Here is a 20,124-nt window from a genome sequence, read left to right as displayed (position 1 = left end):
ATGATTAAAGCAGCCTTTGATGAAGCAAAAAATTAATAAACAAGCAGGCAATTGTGCTGGCCTTTATTTACTCCAGGATGACAGCGCGGAGCCGGCGTGGCGAGGCCGCCGAGGCCGGGCCCCACATCAAACGATGGGGCAGCGCTGGGTGCGAGGGGACCGCGCCGCCGCCTCTTCTCCAACGGGTTTTTCCTGGTCCCAACAAACCCGGGACGGTCCGCGTGGCTGTCCCTAATAGCAGGGCCCCATCCCACGCCGGTGGGGGATATCGGGGTGAGCGGGAAGACACCGTGTGCCACCGCGGCGTCCGAGCGTGGTGGGACGTGCCGCAACTGGGGTGCGTTTTGGAGGTGCCGATCGGCACACTCGCGGTGCCGCCGTGCTCCGGGGCTGGCGTTGCCACATCTCTCCCGCCGCGGTGATGCTCCACAGGCGCTGAGGTCCCTTCTCTGGCTCTTCTCGGGCTGATGTGCGGAATTAGGGCCGGGAGAGTAAAACCAGACGCGGTGTGTGCCCGCAGGTGGGTGCCTCGGCCACCCCCAGGGACAGAGCCAAACCTGCGCCCTCGTGCCAGGTCCTTATCGCCGGGTCGGGCATATTTACCTGCCGGTGCCGCCGGTTTCCACCGGATAAAAACGCACTGGACAAATAGAGGAGTTCCCTGCTGGCCCCGGGGCGGTGGCACCCCCCGTCCCCGCTTCATGCCGGTGGGTCCCCAACACCGCAAGTTGCACAGCTGCGGGAGGGGCACGAGGCTGCATTTCTCCGCCCCCTCCCCCCGCAAAATTTGGGTGTCTAAGTGGGTGATGACCCCCCCCCTGCCATGTGCCAACCCAGAGCATGGTGGGGGCTGTGTCCGAGGTCGGGGTTAATGGGGGGGGCTGTGTCACCCTTGGGGCCATGGCACCGTGCGCTGCCGGGGCAGCAGGGTGGGCTGGCCCTCTGGGGGGGGGATAGAGGGGGGGGGCACCCCTATGCTGGGGGGTGGCTGTGGGGGTGCAAACCCCACATGTTGCACCCTGTGTGACCCTGATGGGTGGTTGGGGGGCTGGGCTGTGCAGGGGGTTGTATGGGGGGCTGTGCATGGTGCAGGGGGTGTGGGGGGGCTCATGCATGGCGGGGGGGGTGGTGCATGGCACAGGGGTCCCCCCACGCTGGGTCAGTGCATGAAGGGGCCCGTGCGAGACAAGGAGTTTGGGGCACAACGTGGGGGGGCCGTGTGTAGGGAGGGGGTCAGTGCAAGGGGCAGGCGTGCATGGGGGAGGGCTGTGCACGGGGGGGGTGGTCTGTGCATGGGGGAGGGGGTCAGTACTCATTGGGGGGGTCAGTACTCGGTGTGAGGGGTCAGTACATGGGGAGGGGGTCAGTAGATGGTGGGGGTGTCTGTGCACGGTGAAGGGGGGTCTGTGCATGGTGGGGGGCGCAGTACGCATTGGGGGTTTCTGTGCATGTTGGGGGGGTCAGTACTCAGTGTAAGGGGGGTCAGTACACGGTGGGAGAGGGTCTGTGCATAGTGGGGGGGGGTCAGTACTCGGTGTGACGGGGGATCAGTACACGGGGGGGCGGTTCTGTCCGTGGTGTGGGGGGGTCAGTACTCGGTGTGAGGGGGGTCCGTACCCGGGCCGGGCCGAGCCGGCCCCGCCCCCAGCTGTCAGCGCGCCGCCCCTCCCCCACGGCCGAAGGGGGCCGAGGCGGCCCCGCCGCGCCCTCCCCTCTCCTTGCATCCCATTGGCCAGGCCGCCCTTTTGTTAGCGGCGCGTGCCCGCTTCTATTGGCAGGCGGGGGCGTCCGTCCGGCGCCGCGGCCCCCCCCCCCTCTCCGCCCCGCCCCCTTTTCCGCCTGGCTCCGCGGGCGCTGGAAACTTTGCGGGCGGCGCAGTCGGCGGCAGCGGTGGCCGCAGCGCCGAGCACCCACCGCCGCACCGGAGCCCCCGCACCGCGCCCACTCCACTCCACTCCACCCCACCTCACTTCGGCCCAGCCCAGCCCCGCAGGGCGAGGACACCGCGGTCCTCCGCGCCGCCCGGCCATGCGCGCCCGCTGAGCCGCAGCGGAGGCGGCCGCCTTCTTGCAGGATTTTTTTTTTTTTTAATTTTTCCTTTTTTATTTTTGGGGTTTTTTTGTTTTTGTTTGTTTGTTTGACGATCTTCCCCCCACCCCCACCCCCCCGCGCTCCGCAGGCGGCAGGCGGAGGCCGCGGGGCGGCGATGGGCGCGGCGGCGGGCGGGCGCTCCGCGGGGCGCTGAGCGGGCGCGCAGCGGGCGCGGGGCGCGCCATGGCCGCCAAGGACAACCCCTGCAGGAAGTTCCAGGCCAACATCTTCAACAAGAGCAAGTGCCAGAACTGCTTCAAGCCCCGCGAGTCCCACCTGCTCAACGACGAGGACCTCAACCAGGTGGGACCTTCCCTCAAAAACCCACTGTTTTCCCCCTAAAATCCGCCCCGGAGCCCCGCCCCCTGCCCGCCCCCACGCGTCCGGCCCCAGGGCGCCCTGGGTCCCCGTGGGGTGTCTGCTGGCCCCGTGGGTAGCCCGGGGTCCCGTGGGTGGTGTGGAGCCCCGTGGGTGCCTGATGGCCCCGTGGGTATCTCGGGGTCCATGGGGTAGCTTAGGGTCCCAGGGGTGGCCCCATGGATTGCTCAGGATCCTATGGATAGTACAGGGTCCCATGGATGTCTTAGGGTCCCACAGACAGCACAAGGTCCCATGGGTGCCTGGTGGCCCCATGGTTAGCACGGGTTCCCATGGGATCTCCAGGAGTCCTGTGGGATGGCTGCTGGTGGTCACATAGATGTCATAGAGCCGTGTGGGTGTGTGCTACTCCGTAGGTAGTGTGGGCTGTCAAGGGTGGTGTGGGGTCCCATAGGGTGCTTGCTGACTCCACAGAGGTCCCAGGTATTCATGAATCCCATGGGGTGTTTAGGAGCTCCATGGGTGCTCTGTGGTACCCAGAAGGTGTCCAGGGGTCCCATGGGTGGTGTGTGGTCCCATGGGGTGCCTGCTGACCCCATGGGTAGCGCAGGGACCCACAGGTATCTGTGAGCCCCATGGGGTGTTCAGGAGCCCCATGGGTGCTCTCTGCTCCCGTAGGTTGTCCAGGGGTCCTTTGGGGTGCCTGCTGACCCCACGGATAACACAGGGACCCACAGGTATCTGTGAATCCTATGGGGTGTTAAGGAGCCCCATGGGTGCTCTCTGGTCCCAGAGAGTGTCCAGCGATCCCATGGCGTGCCTGCTGACCCCACGGATACCCAGGTGTCCCATGGGGCACCCAGCAGCCCCACAGGTGCCCCTGGTCCCTTAGGCCATGCCCTCCTGGGGTCTTAACCCTTTCCTGAGGCCGTCTGGGGACCAGTGCCTGTGCTGGGGGTGACCCCATCCCCTCTTGAGGTGCAGGGCAGCAGGTGGGGGGGTATCCTGTGGGCTCCATAGGAAGATCCTGAAAGTCCTGGGAGGGGGGAAACTTGGCTGCAAACAAAACGTCGTCTCCTGGAGGTGCCAGACATGGGCCCCCTCCTCTACAGCCCCCCTCGCTTTCTTGGGGGGACGGGAAGGCGACCTCTGCCCCTTCCCACTGGGGGGCTGCCATGGCTGGGCCTTCCTCCTCCTCCTCTTCCTCCCAGGCCTGAGGCAGGCCCTGAGGCCTGTGCAAGCCATGGCGGGGGGGTGTTTGGGGTGTTGGGGTGCAGGGAGCAGGGCCGCCCTCCCTCCTCCTCCCACACCTTTCTGGGCCGGAGCTGACATCCCTGTTCCCGATCCTATTATGGCAATGAGATCGGACATATTGCTGCGCTCGCTTGGGGAGGGGAAAGGGGGGGGCCAGGAGAAGAGAAGCTGGGGGGGGGGGGGGGAGCATAATGAAGTCTGAGGGCTAATATGGAAAAAATGTAACTGGAAAAAATGCCGTGGTGTGTGCGGGAAGGGGCGGGCGGCGGGGAGCGTCACGGCCGTGCCCAGACAAAGGAGCCATCCCGGAGGGGGCTCAGGAAGAGCCCCCCGCTCCTGGCCGGCCCTTTCCCCCTGTCCCGACCAGGGTTTCGCCGCCTCCTGGGTGAAAGGCTTTTTTATTTTTATTGGGGGGGAGGGGGTTCAAAGCGTTGCATGTGGCCCCCCACAGTGCCTGCCTGCTCTGCCATGGGGGGGGCCTGCCGCCCTCCCCGGGGACCCAGGGCCCAGAGCCGCGTTTCGGGCAGCCCTTCGCTCGCTTTGTTCCCGTCGGGGTGGCGGGTGGCCTTGGGGGGCTGCCACCGTGGCTGTCTCTCGTGGGGACAGATCCAGGCCCCGCACTGGGGGGCTCCGGTTGGGGAAAACGGCGCGATCCTGCTTCGGCTTCTCCCGTTGCAGCCGGGGTGAAGTAATCCCGCTTCCCAGATAAGATGGTGGCTCTGGTAGCGTGTGATGCAGGCACGCACCCTCCAGCCCCCCCCTCCCCGTGCCGAGGAGACCCGCTTCCCCCCCACCCTGCTCACCTCCCCCCCAAATTCGTCCCCCTTGTTGGAGGAGGCTCTGCGTCGCAGCGAGGAGCCTGGCTGGATGTGGGGGTGTGCGCCTCCGAAGCACACCCAGGAATAACGGTTCATTTAACAGCTCTGAATTTTTTTTTTTTTTTTTGCCTTTTAAACTTTTTTTTTTTTTCTAAGCTTGGTTTGGGTAAGGGGGATCCCAAACAGCGGTGTGGGGGCTCTGTGCTCAGCGTGTCCCTCTTACCCCACGGACAAGGACCATGTTGGTGATTACCTAGAGTCAGGCTAGAAAAGTCTTTTTGAGTCATCTGACCTTTCTACTTGGCTTGCAGGAAAGGTGAAGGTACTTCACACTTACGTACTCGTGTCTTTTTTGGATTTTTATTATATAAAAATACCTGTGTGGGTGTTAGGAGCCACCCCTCCTGCTTCCCGGGGTGCTCCGGGGTGCTGGAGCTGCTCGGGGCAGAGACTGGTGTGTGTTTGCGAAGCGTCACAAATATTTACTGGTTGTACTGGATTCCCTGTTTTACTCGGGGAACCGAATTAGGAACGGGGCTAGGAGGGGGGAATCTGGCCCCAAACATCAGGATTAATGAGCTGGAGCTCTCTAATAATAATCAGACTTAGCGCTTCCAACTTCAAAGGGCTGCGCGGACGCTAAGTCCCTAATCCCGGGAGCGCTGCGTTCACGAGTTGTTTTTGTGCGTGGCTGTGCTGCCGGCTGGGGGTCGGTGTGACTTGGGGTGGGTGACGTGTGGACCCACCACCCGTTGGAGCCTTGAGCACCCCCTCAGGGCTGCAGGTGGGAGGTGATGTGCCCTTGACTCCCTCCCAGCCTGTGTTTGACCTTCTGGGGTGCCTGCATGGCATGGGAAAAACTGGGTCAGTCCCTTCGTCTGCTCCCCCCTAGGGAAAAATCTGTTGCTGTGGGTCTGCCCCAATGACCACGAGCCTTGGTGTGGGTGCTCAGAGCCCTGCGATCCTCTGCGGCGGCAGGATCAGGCTTATGGTCCTTGGCAGACACGGTGCTGTTGGTGGCTCTGTCCTGGCTGCTCCACCCACCCCTTGCCACCTTCCCTGGTGCTGCCCTGTTCCTGGCAAGGGAGAAATTCCCTTTTTGTGGGAATTCCCTCTTTCCTGGCAAGGCGTGCCTGCACCGGCACCGTATGGTCCCCTTCTAACCTCCTGCATACCTCGTGTGGAGGTCAGCTTCCCAGAGCCTGCCCCGGGCGGGTGGACGGTTCCCAGGGACCCTCTTCCATCTCCAGGAGACAGCCGGCCTGGCCAGCGGGACCCTCTACCCGAGGAAGCCACCCAGGGCTCTGCAGGGCCGTGGGGGTGTCCCCGTGGGGTCCCTGCTCTCCACGCCGGCTGGCCTGGACTGAGCCATGCCTGCCTGCATGCACACGCCTCTGGTTGGTAAGAGAGATGAAGCCCCCACGATAAGGAATGGGCTGGGAATTAACCTCAAAATCATGCTTGGCCTGAATTGGAAGAAGAGCGGAGTGTAAAGCAGTTGCTTTTAATTTTCTCCATGAGTGTGCTCTCTCGGGGCATGGGGACTGGCACAGATAGAGGAATTTCAGGACATCTTTCCAGCTACCAGTGTGTCTTTTTCTTTTTTTCCTTTTTTCTTTTTTTGAGGCTGTGGCATGAATGCCCAGAGGACCACCCAGTTAGAAAATGGAGCTTGCAAACTTTTCCCACTGCCTCCTCCTGGACAGCCTGTGACACCCCTGCCCAGCAGCAGGGCGGGGGGTGGTGGTGGTGGTTATTTCCATCTCTCCTCCTTTGGACTTTATCACTTTCTAGCTGTTCTGGATGCCAAACAGCCGGCTACCAGCAGCCCTGAGGCCAGAGAGTTTCAGCGTTGGGTCGCAGGCTTGATTTTGCTCAGGGGCATTACATTGATGGGGCTGCCATGCCCTGGACTGGGGTCTTGTCCTGGCTCTGTGCATTGTCCGAAGGGCGGCAGGGTGAGGGATCATGTCCCGGGCACGCTTTCGCCTCCGCCTCCTGCTCCTCGGGGAAGGAAAAGCCCCCTCTTTCCTGGAAAGCAGCCCCTGCACTTGCATTCCCTGCTCCCGGCTGCTTGTATCATGCTGCAAAAATCTGCCTGTACTTGACTAATTATTAGGACTGAACAGAGCGGGGAGATTCTCTGCAAATGTCAAAGCCGCCTCCATCAGCGGCTGGAGCGGGCAGGGACTTGGGGGCCATGGCCAGAGGAGCTGGGACAGGCAGGGTCACGGTGGCCATCGCATCCCACGGGCTGCATCCACCCCTGGAAAGTGGCATGAGGGCAGTTGGTGCTCAGGAGAGATGTGAGGTTGTGTGCCGGGGTCGGCTTTGGGTTCACTTGACCCTCTATGTGGCCCAAGGGAAGGGGCATGGCGGGTGCTGGAGAACTGTCCCCTTGGCACACTTATTTGCTGTGGGTTTTGCCTTTTTTTTTTTTTTTTTTTTTGTATGGCGCCACACCTTATCTGCTCTGGCACCCGAGGAAGTGATAAATCCCCTCTCCACCACTCTGGAGAGTTGTTGTGGCTTCTCCCGGGTGCTGAGGAAGCCCCGATGTGGGAGGTGGTTAGATACGCCTGCTCGCCGTGGGGCACGCCGGCCTTTGGGGCTGCTCAAGGAGGGGGAGCAGAGATCATGAAGCTCGTTTCTTCCCAATTCCATTTTGCTGCTGCTTGACAAATTGCCCGTGCAAACTGCAGCTGGCCTCTTCCAGCTCTTACTCCGACTGCCGGAGCCGGTGGCAGCTGATGGACCTGAGCGCAGCCCTGGGGCCGGGGACAGGGTATTTGCAGAAGGAGACGGGCTGTTTGCGCGAAGGGTGAATTCAACCTTTCCCCTTCCTGTTCCTCCGGTTGGTCGGTCACTCTCGCTGCCCACGCAGCAAACTGCCTGGGCAGCTCCTTTCTTGGAGGTTTGCCGGTGGCTGGGTCAGGGCTGCCGGCGTGCCGGGAGGGCTGTGCCGCACCGCCGCCGCCTGTGGTGCCCGCCAGCCGCCCCACGGCAGAGCCACCTCATGTTCCTCGCACCCCAGGTCTGGTCTGTCCGGTCTGGTTTGGCCTCTACCTGCAAGGGGAGAGTGTTGGTGGTGAAAACCTGGCCTGGGCGATTTGTAGCTTCGGCAGCAGCCGGCTCACGGCCACACCTGTGCCGTGCAAATGTGTTTTTGCGGGAGAGTGGGGTGTCCCCGTGCGTCCAGGGCTGCCCCCAGGAGCTGCCCAGGTCTCCGGCTGGAGAAAGCTGAGCTTGGGCTGAACCCGGGGGCAGCGAGCGAGCGGCCGGCCTGGATGCAGAGCTGGGGGATGGAGAGCGATTTCATGCCGGGAGTGGTTGCGGGCGCCCACTGGCAGCACAGCAGCCTCCCGCGCTGGGGTTTGGCCCCGCTCCGCTGCCCATCGCCAAGTGACATACAGCAGAGGGGAAATACTGTACGGGCAGGGAAGCCGAGATGTAAGCAGCTTAACCACCGAGGCTGGGCTATATCCCCGGCCCTTGGGGTTGCCGCCAGAGTGCGGGTTTGCACAGTGGTGTTTGCAGAGCCTCCCGCTGGCTTGGGGTCGTGGGTCTGCAGCCGTCCGTGTGGCATCCCGCTGGGAGCATGCAAAATGTTAAGCGATGCCTGTCTCTCAAGTTCCGAGAAGCCACGCTGTGGGCAGGAAAGCCTGCTTGGGTATCACATCCCATTCCTGCCCCAAACACCATGTCACCTTCCCCGTTCCTGCCAGGTGACAGCCGCTCCGACTCACCCATCCGCAGTGTTCTCTCAGACTCCAAGGTGTGCAAAACCGAGAGCAGAGCGGGGCTGAAACCGCCCAGGTTTCCTCTTTTGAGGTTGCAACTACAGCGTTTGTGCTGATTTTCCCCTTGAGCTATGCCAAAAACTGGTCCTTCCCTCCAGGGAGCCCTGAGGGAGTCGGTGCACAGGGGATGGTGACCTTGCTGCCTCTGCTCTGGAGCCATGGTCTCTGGTGGGTCTCGATGAGAGCTGTAACCCTGTTACTAAGTACCCAGAGATGCATGCATGCATGTAGTGGCAGGCGCTGCTTTTGGAGAAGCCCCTTTGGTGAATACTGGGACTAAGACCATAAAGGTGGTGGGATGGAAGTTACCGTGGGTTCACCCACAGCCCGGGTCAGGCTAGGGCTGTTGTTTTCTAGCAGGGCTGCTGGAGGCTCGGACACAGCTTCCCCACTGCACAGGGCTCTCTGCATTCAGCGGTAGAGGCAGAGGCTAAAGCTCTGCTGCAATGGTCCATTTTTCCCCCCCCCGCCCCCCCTTCCCTCTCAGCTGCCAAGCCTGAACAAAACAAGCCCTGCCTCCACCCGAGACAGGCTGATGACGTCTGCCGGCAGCCTAAACAGATTATCCCTCCCGCCATGCGCTCAGAGCCAGGAGTGTCTCCCAGCAATGGATTCGGACTTCCCTCGGAGCACGTTGGGGTGGATGGGGAGCAGCTGCAGGGGCATCCTCAGCCCGCCTGGGTGTCCCGGCACCCCAGCGGGGATGTGGGTGCTCTGCCACGGGGCAGAGTCCCGACCCTAAGAGGAGATGTGGATGTCGGCAAAGCACTCTTGTTCTGCCTCGTGCAATGAGCTCCTGCGGGGCACCGCATGGCCGGCACGGTGCGGCTCTGCTTGGTGCTGCCGACCAGCCTGCTCCACTGGCTCGTTTGCATGGGGAAGGGAAGAGGTGAAAGTACCACCAACAAACTCTGCAGGCATGAAAGCCTATCCAACAGGCATGCTGGTTGGTGTCACAGCGCACCTCCATCCCTGTGACCTGATGCTCCGTGGGCTGTCGGGTTCCTGTGACCTGTCCTGCCTGCTGGAAGCAGGAGGCTGTGCCCTCTTCTGCCCTTCATCCCTGGGGATGTGCAGGGGTTCCTGCATCGCCCACTGCTTTGGAAAGTGCTGAGTGGCTCTGCATGTCCTTCAATCTCTGTCTCCTGGCTGCTGGGAGTCACGTTCCCAGTGTTGGTGGAGCTGCTTGGGGTGGGGTGGTTTGTCCGTGCCTGGGCAGCATCAGCGCGGTAGCTTGACAGCTTCATGTAAACCGAGCTGGGGCCGCTTCCTTCTCCGCTTCCTCCCACCCGCTGTGCTGCCAGTGCCGGCCCTGGGCTGGAGGCAGCGTCTTCCCCCTGGACGCAATGCAGGGCCGCTGGCCAAGGGGATGGATGCAGTGGCCCGGGCAGTGGCCCGAGCGGCAGGTGAGGGGCTGCGGAGGACCCGCAGCACAGCTCCAGTGGTGGGCCCTGAAGCTAAGCAGGGCCAGGCGGGATCGGAGGCGGGTTGGGATACTTGGGCGTTCCCAGAGGTGCGACAGGAAGCGGAGTGGTGACGTTTCTGTCTGAGTCAGCCTCCACCGGTCCCACGGGACGGGACCGGGCACTGTGGGGCTCCAACCCGGCCGCACCCCACTCACGGTGGTGCCCCTGAAAGGCACTGTGGCTATATCGCTTTTTTTTTGGGCGGCGAGGCTACAGCTTCTGCACCTCCCTGCCGAGGTCGTGGCGGGTGGTTGGCTTCGTCATTGCGAACCGTGCCGGAGGAACCGGCTCTTCTCTTCCTGCCCACCCTGGGAGCGTCGCCTTACCCCACCCCGGACGTGGATGCATCGCACTGCCAGCAGCTGCCCTCTGCTCTGCTCTCCATGTCGTTTTGTGGCTCACCTTTTGGCCAGGTACTGTCTGGATAAAAGCAAAGCCGCTCAGCGCCCGAGCATCCTTTGTGGCTGCTGCCTGCATGTAAACTGCCTGGAGCTGCCTTTCGGACATCACTGGAGTCCATGGGAGGTGGTCTGGGCTCTGTGTGATCAAGGCATCTTGGGAACCCTGGCATTGCTCTAACGCCATCCCTTAATGTGGGGTTGGACAGATCTGCTTGGACAGGGGATGTTTTTGCTCTGAACTCTTGCTCAGTGCTGGGTATTGCGTTTTCCTCCTCTTGCTGAGCTCTCTGGAGGAAGCCGAGCTGGTGCAAAGCAACGCACGGTTCCAGCTCCATCCCGGTGTGGTGACGCTCCCCTGGACCTGCCTCCCGCAGCTGCATCGAGCGGGTTTATTTTAAACCTCGCGTCAGCAGGGCCATTCCAATGCAGGTGTGATGGGTTTATTTCAGACACTTTGTGCGCTAATTCATATCCTTTTTATTTAGGCTTGTACCTCTCTGGGCATTTGCTTGGTTTTAGCAGTAGCTTGTTTTGGTTTGGCTTTAAAAAGCACTCTGAGCGTTCATCTGTTGGCGGGTGGAACCAGGCTGCCCACGCTGGCTGGCTCTAACTCATACCTTTCAGCTATTTTGGTTTCAATGTCTGAAATTGGACGCTTCTGCCAAAATAAGTATAGCCCACTGGTGTTTTTTTCTGATGCCGGTAAAGAAATGACCATGCTCTGTGTTAAGGGCATATATTTCAGGTGCTCAGTGCTTTATATATGGTCAGTTGAGCCAAAATTGGAGTGGCTGAGGGCAAAATAATGTCTGCTGAGGGGTGTGAACCAGGCTGAGGTGGGGCAGGGCTTCACGCCTGTAATACCGGGTTAAGGCTGTGCGCTGCTGACCCTGGTGATGGTGTCCCCTGTTTGGGTTTCATGGTTACTTCATCCCCGGTATGGCACTCGGACTTGCCCGCTGTGCGTCGCACCGGGGGCTGTGTGAGGCTGGATGCTGCTGGGGTGCAGTGGGATGCTCAGGGCGGCATGGGACGGTCCAGCCGGGAGGGCTGCAGTGCTGTGGGAGAGATTTTGCTCATAGGGCTTCACTGAGTTGAGCGCTTGGCCGTGGCCAGGGCCGTGCTGGGGCACAGAGGGGAAATTTGGGGGATGGAGGAGGGTTGAGCCCAGCAAGCGGCTTGGCTGCCTGTGGCATCACCACCGAGGGCTCCTCAGGGTGCTGCCTTGGCATGGTGGTGCCAAGCACTGGGGATGCCACGTCCTGCCTTCACTGTCATCCTCTTCCTCCTTCCCGGGTGGTGAAGGCCACTTACAGTATGTTCTCAAGCACCGGAGGTGGTTGCTCAGGGCTTGCCGTGAATGCCTCTCATGGAAGTTTGTGGACCCCCCTTCCCTGCTGCAGTGACACATTGACGGCGCTTCCTGGCTCTCTGCTGGGTCATCTTTAGTTATTTATTTGCAATTTCGCTTTTCCCCCTGCAAAACAGCAGAGAAATTTGGGGAAAATCCATTGGAAGCCACCCTGCCCGGGGCACATGGGTGGCCGTGGCCACCTCCCGGCGCGATGGGAGCCCCCGCTCCAAAGTCCTCCCCTCGCGTGGGCACGGATGCGTCACGGGCGCCTTTGGGTGGGGGCGCGGGGCGGGCTGGCGGCGGGGTGCGCCGGGGGAGTGGCGGAGCACGGCTCACCCCGCAGCGTGGGCGGCACGGGGCCGGGCGCAGAGCGGGTGCCGCCGGGGCTGGGGGGCAGCATGGGGGCCACGGGCGAGCAGGGCGCCAGCACCCAGGTGAGAGTGGGCCGGTGGGGGTGAGGGGCTCCTGGCCAAACCCAGGGAGGGCTGGGGGCTGCGGTGCCAGCGGGGTGCTCTTCGGTGCCAGCAGGCCCCCCCCACCCCACCCTGGTGTGGGTGAGGCTGGTCCTGGTTGTGGGAACAGGAGGGTACAGGGGTGTCCCGGGCCCCCAGGAGGGAGGGAAGCAGCTCCCCAAAATTGGATCGCGCTCCCAGCATTGCATTTTCATTGTTTTTAATCCCCTTTAAGGAGAGGGGGAAGCAAGGAAAGAAGGTCTTCTCAAATCATGTTTTCCCAGTTGCTGGGAGAGCAACACCTAGAACTGATACGTCACGTTGTTGGGGGGGGATAAGATATTTTGTTATTTCTTTTTGCTTTATAAACAGTAAAAGGGCTCCTCCGGCTTGTTTCCAGTTTGCTTACTCAGTGTTTCATGCATTTGACAGTTTTTGGTGCATAGGCAGTTTCTTCTATTGTTTGCAGGGATTTTTCCAGAGGGGAAACTTTTTTTTTTTTTTAACATTACAAAACCACAGAAACTGGCAGGAGGAATCCAGGGGAGGTACCGAATTGGAAACAGTTTTAAGCTTTAAAGGAAAAAAAAAAAAAAAAGAGAGAGGGAAAAAAAGAAAAGAAAGTTACAAGATTAACCAACTAATTTCAAGAGGAGCTGGGAATGTGTGTCCTTGTCACTGTGTGGCCAGGCTGGGGCTGGGCGTGCATGGATATTTCATGGTGGAAAGCGGCGTCCCTGGACTCGAGGGCTCCGGAAGCTGGATCTGCCCTGGGTTTCCTCCCTCCTGGCCTGTCCTGGTATCTCCATGCAGCCGCCTCACCGGTGTGGCAATGCCTCACCACTCTTGCACCAGGATTTGGCCCCAGCCCTTGCCAGGAATGGGGTTGGCTAATAGTTTGCAGCTTGACAGGCAGCAGGAGCGGTGCCCGCAGGACTTTGCGGGGGAAGGACATGCCCGGTGCCCATCCCCATCCCACCGCTCGCCGTGGGGTGGGTCTGCTTCGCGCCGGCCAGTTTTGCGCCCAAACCATCGGTGGAAAGAGCCGGGATATTTTTTTTTTTTTTCCACTGATAAAAGGCAGTGCTGTAAGGCATTTCTTTCCGGGTATTCTTTCCCTTTCTCTTCCCGGCTGGCTGAATGAGCTGTTTTCCCTCTGCCTGGCTCTGACCTTCCTGTGTGCACGGCCGTGGGCTGCTGGAAGCCGCTGGCGGGGAGGAGCGGGCTGGCAGGGGCCGGCCCTGCGGGGAGACGGGTGCTGGATGTGCACGGCACGGGAAGTGGCTGCGAGCTGGAGAACTGCCAGCACTGGGTAGTTTTTCCTCTCTTAATTAACAAAAGGAAAACATCGAGCTCTCCTTTGGAGTATGGGTTTTTTTTTTTTTTTTTTTTGCTTTGGAGTAGAGGCACGCTGCCGGTGGCGAGGGGAAGAGCTGTCAGTGAGGACGGGCTCTGCAGCCGGGCAGTACCCGGGAGGTTGATGCTCTCGGCACGATGCCATGCAGAAGCGGCTGAGTTAGGTGTTTGTGGCTGGGGTTTTACCTCCTCCCGAGTCCTCATCTCAGTTCCGTTTGCCCACAGTGTATGTAATGCTACAGGCTGCCATCGAGCATCGTGTTCCCCGCACTGGCAGGGCTGAGTTTGCCTGTGTACAGGAGCCTGAACTGGTGCAGGGGGCTGGGGCAGTTTCCCATAGTCCCCTACCATTGATTCCCTGCAGTGCTGGTCCATGATGAGGTGGTTTCTTCTCCACCTGATGTGTTTCTCTGCTGTTTCTTTGCAGGCCAAACCCATTTATGGTGGCTGGCTGCTGCTGGCCCCGGAAGGAACAGATTTTGACAACCCTGTCCATCGCTCCCGGGTAAGCAAAGCTGAGATGCCTTCTCCGTCTGCCGTGGGTGGGGGTGGCAGGAGGAGCAGCGAGGGCCTGTCCCTGCCCATGGGGATGGCTGCAGCCCTGGGAGTGCCGTAGGCACCTCCGTGCACTCATCCCCTTGTGCAAACCAGGAAGCCAGGAGATGTTTCCTGCAGCAGGGCTCGAATGCCTTCTCCGGGATGTGAGGGCTCCCATGCTGGGCAGCAGCCTGGGGTACTGCAGGTGCTGCTCAGGCTCAGTCCATGCAGTTTTATTGCCTGTTGCTTTTTGATGCCTCGATGCTGATCTGGTTGGGATCTGGTTGGCCTGACACATGCCATGCTGATAGGAAGGCTCTCAGGCCAGTAGGGTGTGGGCTGTGCAGCTCTGGTCCATGCTGAGACCATCAGCAAGGCTCCCAGTTTCCCTTTGGTGCTTGGAAACAACTATTTTATTTTCTGCAGCTCATCTTGGGCATGCCTTAAGCCTTGGAGGGAGGCTGCATTCCATCCCCTAACGTGGATACCTTTGTGTCACGCAGGTCCTGTGGCATGAAAGGGGCTGCGGGGTGATTCCCATTTGCTGTAACCCTGCGGAGCTCTGAAACCAGCAGCAGAGACCCGCAGACAGAGCGGGGCACACTCAGCTCCTGCCCAAAGGGGTTTGTTTGTGCCTTGCATAAACAGCAGCATCGTGAGGGGTTGGAGCATCACCCGCTTTCCTGCCCTGGGGGGTCTAAGGTCCAGAAGGACGTGGCTGGGCTGACATCCTTTCACCGTGAAGACTCCCAGCCTGTCCCCAGGCTGTTCTTCCAGGGAACTTGCTGCTGAGGCCGCCAGGACAGGGCTGTCTTGTGCGTGGGAGGGATGGCAGTGGTCCGTGAACCCTCTGTCACGCAGCCAAAATGCTCACAGAGCTGCTAGGAATAAAAAAAAATAAAAATCTCTTCCTGAGTGAACAAGAATTGGGTTCTGAGTTCAGCCTGGGGTATGTGGGTCATTATTTGGAGTCGCAGCTAGTTGCAGGCTTGCTGGCCCAATGCTGTGGGGACATGGGACTCATGTCCCCCCTGGAGTGGAGGCTGCCCGCTAAGCTGGGGCATGTGGAGGTCCATGGGGTCCTCAGTAGTTCTGCTTGTCCCTGAGCACCTTGGACTTTGCCCGAAGGGCTGAGAAAAGTGAGATAAGAATTGCTGCACTGGGGCTATGAATCTAGGACCTTTTTTATTTCAGCCTGCTCAACCAGTTTTTGCTCTTGGCTGAAAACAACCTGGCACACACAAAAAAAGGCAGTTTTCCAGCCAGATCAGTTCTCCAATCTGGTTTGCTGTGCAGCTGCAGAAGCAGCGGTGCCAGCACGGTGCCGGGGGGAGGCAGGACCGCCTAGGCAGTGCCACCCCTGGAGATGCAGCCATCATCCCAGTCCAGCGGATGCACTGCTGGGGGGCATCTAGCATGACACCCTGTCACCCTGCAGCACCAGGTGCTGGCATAGACCACACAGGATGAAGCTGAGGGCTGGGAGCACTTGGCTGGGGGATCCTTCTGGTGTCCTGCAGGACTTGGGTCTCTTGGAAAGCAGTGATGAGGCTTGTGGGCATCCTGCTGGTGGGGAGGAGGAAAGTCCTGCTTCCAGCCTATAGCTGGAGTCTTTTTGTTGTCTGATTATTTTTGTCACCTATATGGTTAAATCAGGCCAGTTTGGGGTCTGTCTGAATGCAGAGAGGAGTGGGGTGGGGAAGCAACCCCAGAAGATCCTCATATTGGGTGCTAACAGAGCCAGGCAGTAAATCAGCGTGGAGCGATGTGGGCTGGTGCAAGCAGACCCCTGGCAGAGCTCTGCCAGACAGCCTGGCAGGACCTTGCTTTGCAAAGCCCACGGCACCCTGAACGGCTGGGTTTGGGGCGTGAGGGGCTGAGCAGAAGTACTTCTGCAACATTCATCAACCTCTAGGAACGGTCCCTGCAGTGTCAGGCAGGTCCCCCTGCTTTTTTGGCAGCTGTGGTCCAATGCTCGATGAGACCCGGGCATGTGCTCTGTTGTCACGAGTCCCCTGCCACGAAGGGGTTTCAGTGCCTTTTCTCTGCCCCAGCTTTGTGGGTTCTGGTGCCCCAAGCGGGGGGCCGGTGGGCGCTGCTGTGACCCTGCTTTGCTGTCTTCTCTTGCAGAAATGGCAGCGTCGGTTCTTCATCCTCTACGAGCACGGGCTGCTGCGCTACGCCCTCGACGAGATGGTAAGTGCTGCCCGATGGAGGCGTGTGGCCGGGTTCAGGCTGTGAGGGTCAGCCAGGGCCACCTCTGCTGCCCTTGGAGGAGCCTCTGGTGATGCTCCGGGTATGGTGTGAGGAGGTCTCTGCTGAACTGGTGAAGAGTTTTGCTCGCTGGGTTTGACTTACTGCCAGGCTGGGTTTGCGTGGGAGCTTGGTGGATGGTCAATGGAGGATGGCGGGTGTTCAGGAGGGTCCCACCTGCTTTGGGGTTGATCAGTTGCTGACAGACCCCATGCTGGTGGGGTTCCCAGGGTCCCCCTACTCCTTTCTGCCCTGCCCTGTGCCGGCTGGGGTTTGGTGGTGATGAATCGCACGGTGAATTGCCTCGACAGTGCCGGGGAAGGAGGCCCTCCCTAGTGATGCTGTGGAAAGTAGGTCAGCTGGAACGCCTTCCCACGGCTTCCACGCTGCCGGCGCTGCTCCCCTCGGTGAAACAGAGCCAAGAGAGGAAAGGAAGGGAAACCCTCTCATCCTCTGCGAGCTGCGAAGTGGGGCTGATGAGCCCAACCGGGTCAGCCCTGCCCGTGACCGCCTGGGGCTGCTGATTTATCCCCCCGGCTACAGCAAACCCATGGGAGGGTGCCCAAGGTGGAGCATGCCAGCACGGCAGGGCGGGTGCCCGTCCGCTGGGATCTGCCTTCGTGGGCAGAAGCCTGGCGCAGCAGGATGCAGAGCATCGTGTGTGCACACACGTGGAGCCGGGACATGCGGGGACCTGCGTCTGGCAGGGAGGCTCCCTGCGAGGGCGGCATGCCTCTGTCCTCCTGCGAGGGCACTGCGGGATGGGGAGGCGCAGCAGCACAGAGAGCGTTGCTCGAGTTTCATGCCTTGTTTGTTTGTGTTTTTTTTTTTTTTCTTGGGATTGATCCAAGTGCCCTAAATAATTTAAATGTCTTGGGTAGGAGCGGTGGAGGCTTTCAGTACGTTTCTAGTGTCTCTGCAACCTGGCTCCGCACTGGGCTGGTGTTTCACGTCCTACAGCGACAGGAGAGTAGTGTGTGGCTGGCTGGGGTGGGGAGATGCCCTGATCTGAGGAGAGGTGGAAGGATCTTGCAAAACTCAATTTTTAGTGGTTTTCTTGCTGTTTTGCATCCCTGGGAGGGTTGACCAGCCCCAGGTGCTGCTGCATCTGGGCAGGAGTCAACGGGCAGTGCCCCAGCCTGGTGGCCTGCCCTCAGGACCTCATGGCACCACAGGTCACCATTGCTGGAGAGTGTGCAGAGGATGGGGGAGCATCCTGCAGTTCTCTAGGTACTTCTTGGGCTTTTTCCCCCTTAAGAAAGGGGAAAGAGTGTGTGTGGGGAGGGGAACAAACCAAAGGGAGTGTGCAGATGTGCAGCGTGGGTTGGTGTCGTGGGTGGTGGATGTACCATTGTGCTGGCACCTCTCTGTGCTGAACCACCCTTCTCAGCTGCTGCTGGGTTCCTGCACCCCTCCAGCCCTGCGTGCCTGGTGGGACAGCTCTGACCCAGCAGAGCACCGCCGGGACAAGGCACTGGGACTTTCTGCCCCCATGACCATTTGTGGTACTATGGGTCCCACTGGAGGAGGGCTCAGTCCGACCTCACCATGGCCATAGATTGAGGAGATGGTTTTGACTCCCTTCTCCTTGTCGGGGTCTGACACATGGTATAAAAATACCCTCCTGACCTTTCTGCAGAGCACATCGCTGTGTGGGATCCACACTGCTGTTTGCACTGGCTCTGCTAAAGGTGTCACCTGGCCATAGTTGGGCACAGCCTCCCCTGGCTCCTTACAGCCTGCGGCACCGGAGCATCCCCTGCTGCTATGGGGCAGGAGGACCCCCCCCCCCCCCCCAGGCAGGAGGAAACAGTTTTTTTTGTTGTTGCTCAGCCCGTGCAGGAGCAGGGCCAGGGGCTGAGGAAGGACAGGCAGGGACCATCTTCTTCCACACGTGGGAATGTGTCCTGTGGCATGTCCTCCACGTGACCTTGGGGGAAGTTGTTTCTCTGCCAAACCGCCAGTTCCTGACCCCTCTGCTGGCCGGACCAGGGCCCCCCTCCATCAGCCCACCATGCCCCCACATGGTCCTGCCCTCGCCCTGTTCCCTGCAGCAGGGACAGGTTCACCCCCTGCGTGCCAGGAGGCTGCGTTCATGGGGGGTCGGGTAACTTCAGCACAGGTTTGCTGGTGGTCCCCGGGGGTAACCCGTGCCCATTGCAGTGTGGGTTTCTGCTCCAGCAAGACGCTGATCCCAGTACCCCCAAGCTCACAGCTCCCTATGTCAGAGTCAAGTGCCAGCGTGGGTGTTAGCCCTTGGCTGGTCCGCACGAGGAGGGGGGGACCCATGGGGAGCAGCCGGGTGCAGTGTGTTGAGCACATCGGGGCTCAGCTGCGGTGCAGCTTTCCCACCCGGGCAGGGCTAGAGCATGGCTCAGAGGGTTTGGGACCCCCCTGCCACCATCCCACGGTGTCAGGCTGTGGTGGCTGGATGTTGGGGGTCACTGGAGGGGACTGGGTGGCACTCGGGTCAAGCTGTCAGCAGGCAGGTCCCTGTGGGGGATGTGAGGACCCAGCCCCATGCCCACCACACCTTGGGCACTGCTGGCTGGGGTTGCTGGGGGACACTGGTTTCTCCCCAGAGGTGCTTGCCTGTTCCCTGCCTGTGGCTCCCCACCCCTCCGGCTGTGCCGGCTCCTTGCTGTGTCCCCACCGCCACCACGGGCCAGGGAGGAGTAACGGGGCCAGGGCCTTGTCCAGGAGGTGCCTCTCCCACATGCAGCGGGGACACTGTTTTTTGCATGGAGCATCCACTTTGCAGCCCATACAGGGATGATCTACCCCCAGTGTGCCCCAGTTGCTCCCCTCCCAAGGGAGCTGGGCAGGGGTCCCGTGGGGGCCGTGGCGCAGGGGCAGCCTCTGCAGCGTGCCGGGAGCCGGGCGGCAGCTGGCTGGAGACCTCCCAGGCTGCTGCGAGTGGGGATTGAATTGCTCTGCCTTGAACCTGTTATACATTAATTTTGTGGGTTTGGCAATTTATGCTCTTATTAAAAGTGGGAGGGAGGGGTGGGTTCAGGAGGGGAGCCCTGGGCTGGCGATGGCAGCAGAGACGCTGCTGTGCCTGGCCAGGGGGACTCCGCTCCTCGCTCCCGGTGGGCTGGAGTGCGGAGGGCTGGCTCGAAGCCCGGCTATGAGCTGGGGAGACCTCAGGGGGTCCCCAAAGACGTTGGTGCCGTGGTACCCAGAGCCCGTGGGACACGGCAGCCTCGAGTGCAGGAGACTTCTGCCATGGGACGGGTCAAGTTTGGTGTTGGATCAGAGCATTTGGGGCATGGAAAGCCCTTAGAAGAAGGTGGGACAAGTAGGCACCAGCCACCCTGATGGCATCAGACCCCTCCTGAGACCTGCCCATGGGTGTCCTGGAGCTGATCCCAAGTCTGCTTCTGGTCGGCTGCCTTCTTTCTGTATGTCCATCCTTCCATCTCTCCATCCTTTCTCTGCCATATTTTCGCTCTGAAAACCCAAACCAGTTCTGTGTGTTGTCTGCAGTGGGGAGGACAAGCGTGGGTGATGGACCTCCGTCCCCTCAAACCCAGGCTGAGCTGCCAGACTCGCTCCCTGGGGTCTCCCTCTTTCACGCTGTATGCCGTTCCTGCCAGCACCCACAGCCCGCCTGGCTTCTAGCAACACCAAGCGGAGCACATCCCCTTCCCCTCTGCAGGGAGTGTGCCAGCGGCTGTTCCCGGCTCTGCCGAGCCCCGGCTAAGCCCAACCTGCTCAGACGTGCAGGAATTCCTCCCTCCCAGCCGCGGGTGGATGCGGAAGATGTGTGATCACTCGGGGTTGCCTTCCCATGCTGAACCACCGATTACGCCTCGGTGCTGGCTCGCTCCTGCTGTTTGATAAACCTCCGTACTGGGCCAGATGATGTACAGGGGCTGATGTTTCTCAGCAGCAGCTGGGGATGGTGAAAACGCTCTTGAGTTGAAGGAAGGCAGGAAAGAGTGTGACAGGGAGCCGGGGACGGACCTGGGGACAAGCTGCTGCGTTGTGGGTGTCCGAGGATGCTTGCCCCCATGTGCTC

The 20,124-nt window shown here is 60.6% G+C and overlaps 1 protein-coding gene across 1 annotated transcript in view; it reads left to right on the top strand.

The window, feature by feature from the left end:
* Nucleotides 1-2,274: 2,274 nt before the first annotated feature.
* MPRIP (myosin phosphatase Rho interacting protein) overlaps nt 2,275-20,124 on the top strand; it is a gene marked incomplete at its 5' end in the record, with an annotated part of 82,499 nt that continues 64,649 nt past the window's right edge. The window contains 3 exons of the mRNA XM_082490290.1: nt 2,275-2,394; nt 13,738-13,815; nt 15,978-16,043. Coding sequence (XP_082346416.1) covers nt 2,275-2,394; nt 13,738-13,815; nt 15,978-16,043 — 264 coding nt within the window. The remainder of the gene's footprint in view (nt 2,395-13,737; nt 13,816-15,977; nt 16,044-20,124) is intronic.

The sequence above is a fragment of the Vanellus vanellus genome (genome assembly GCF_965231255.1).
Source record: "Vanellus vanellus genome assembly, chromosome: 14".
Classification (NCBI taxonomy): Eukaryota; Metazoa; Chordata; class Aves; order Charadriiformes; family Charadriidae; genus Vanellus; species Vanellus vanellus.
The sequence above is the reverse complement of the archived record's forward strand: the minus strand, read 5'-3'. Positions and strand labels throughout refer to the sequence as shown.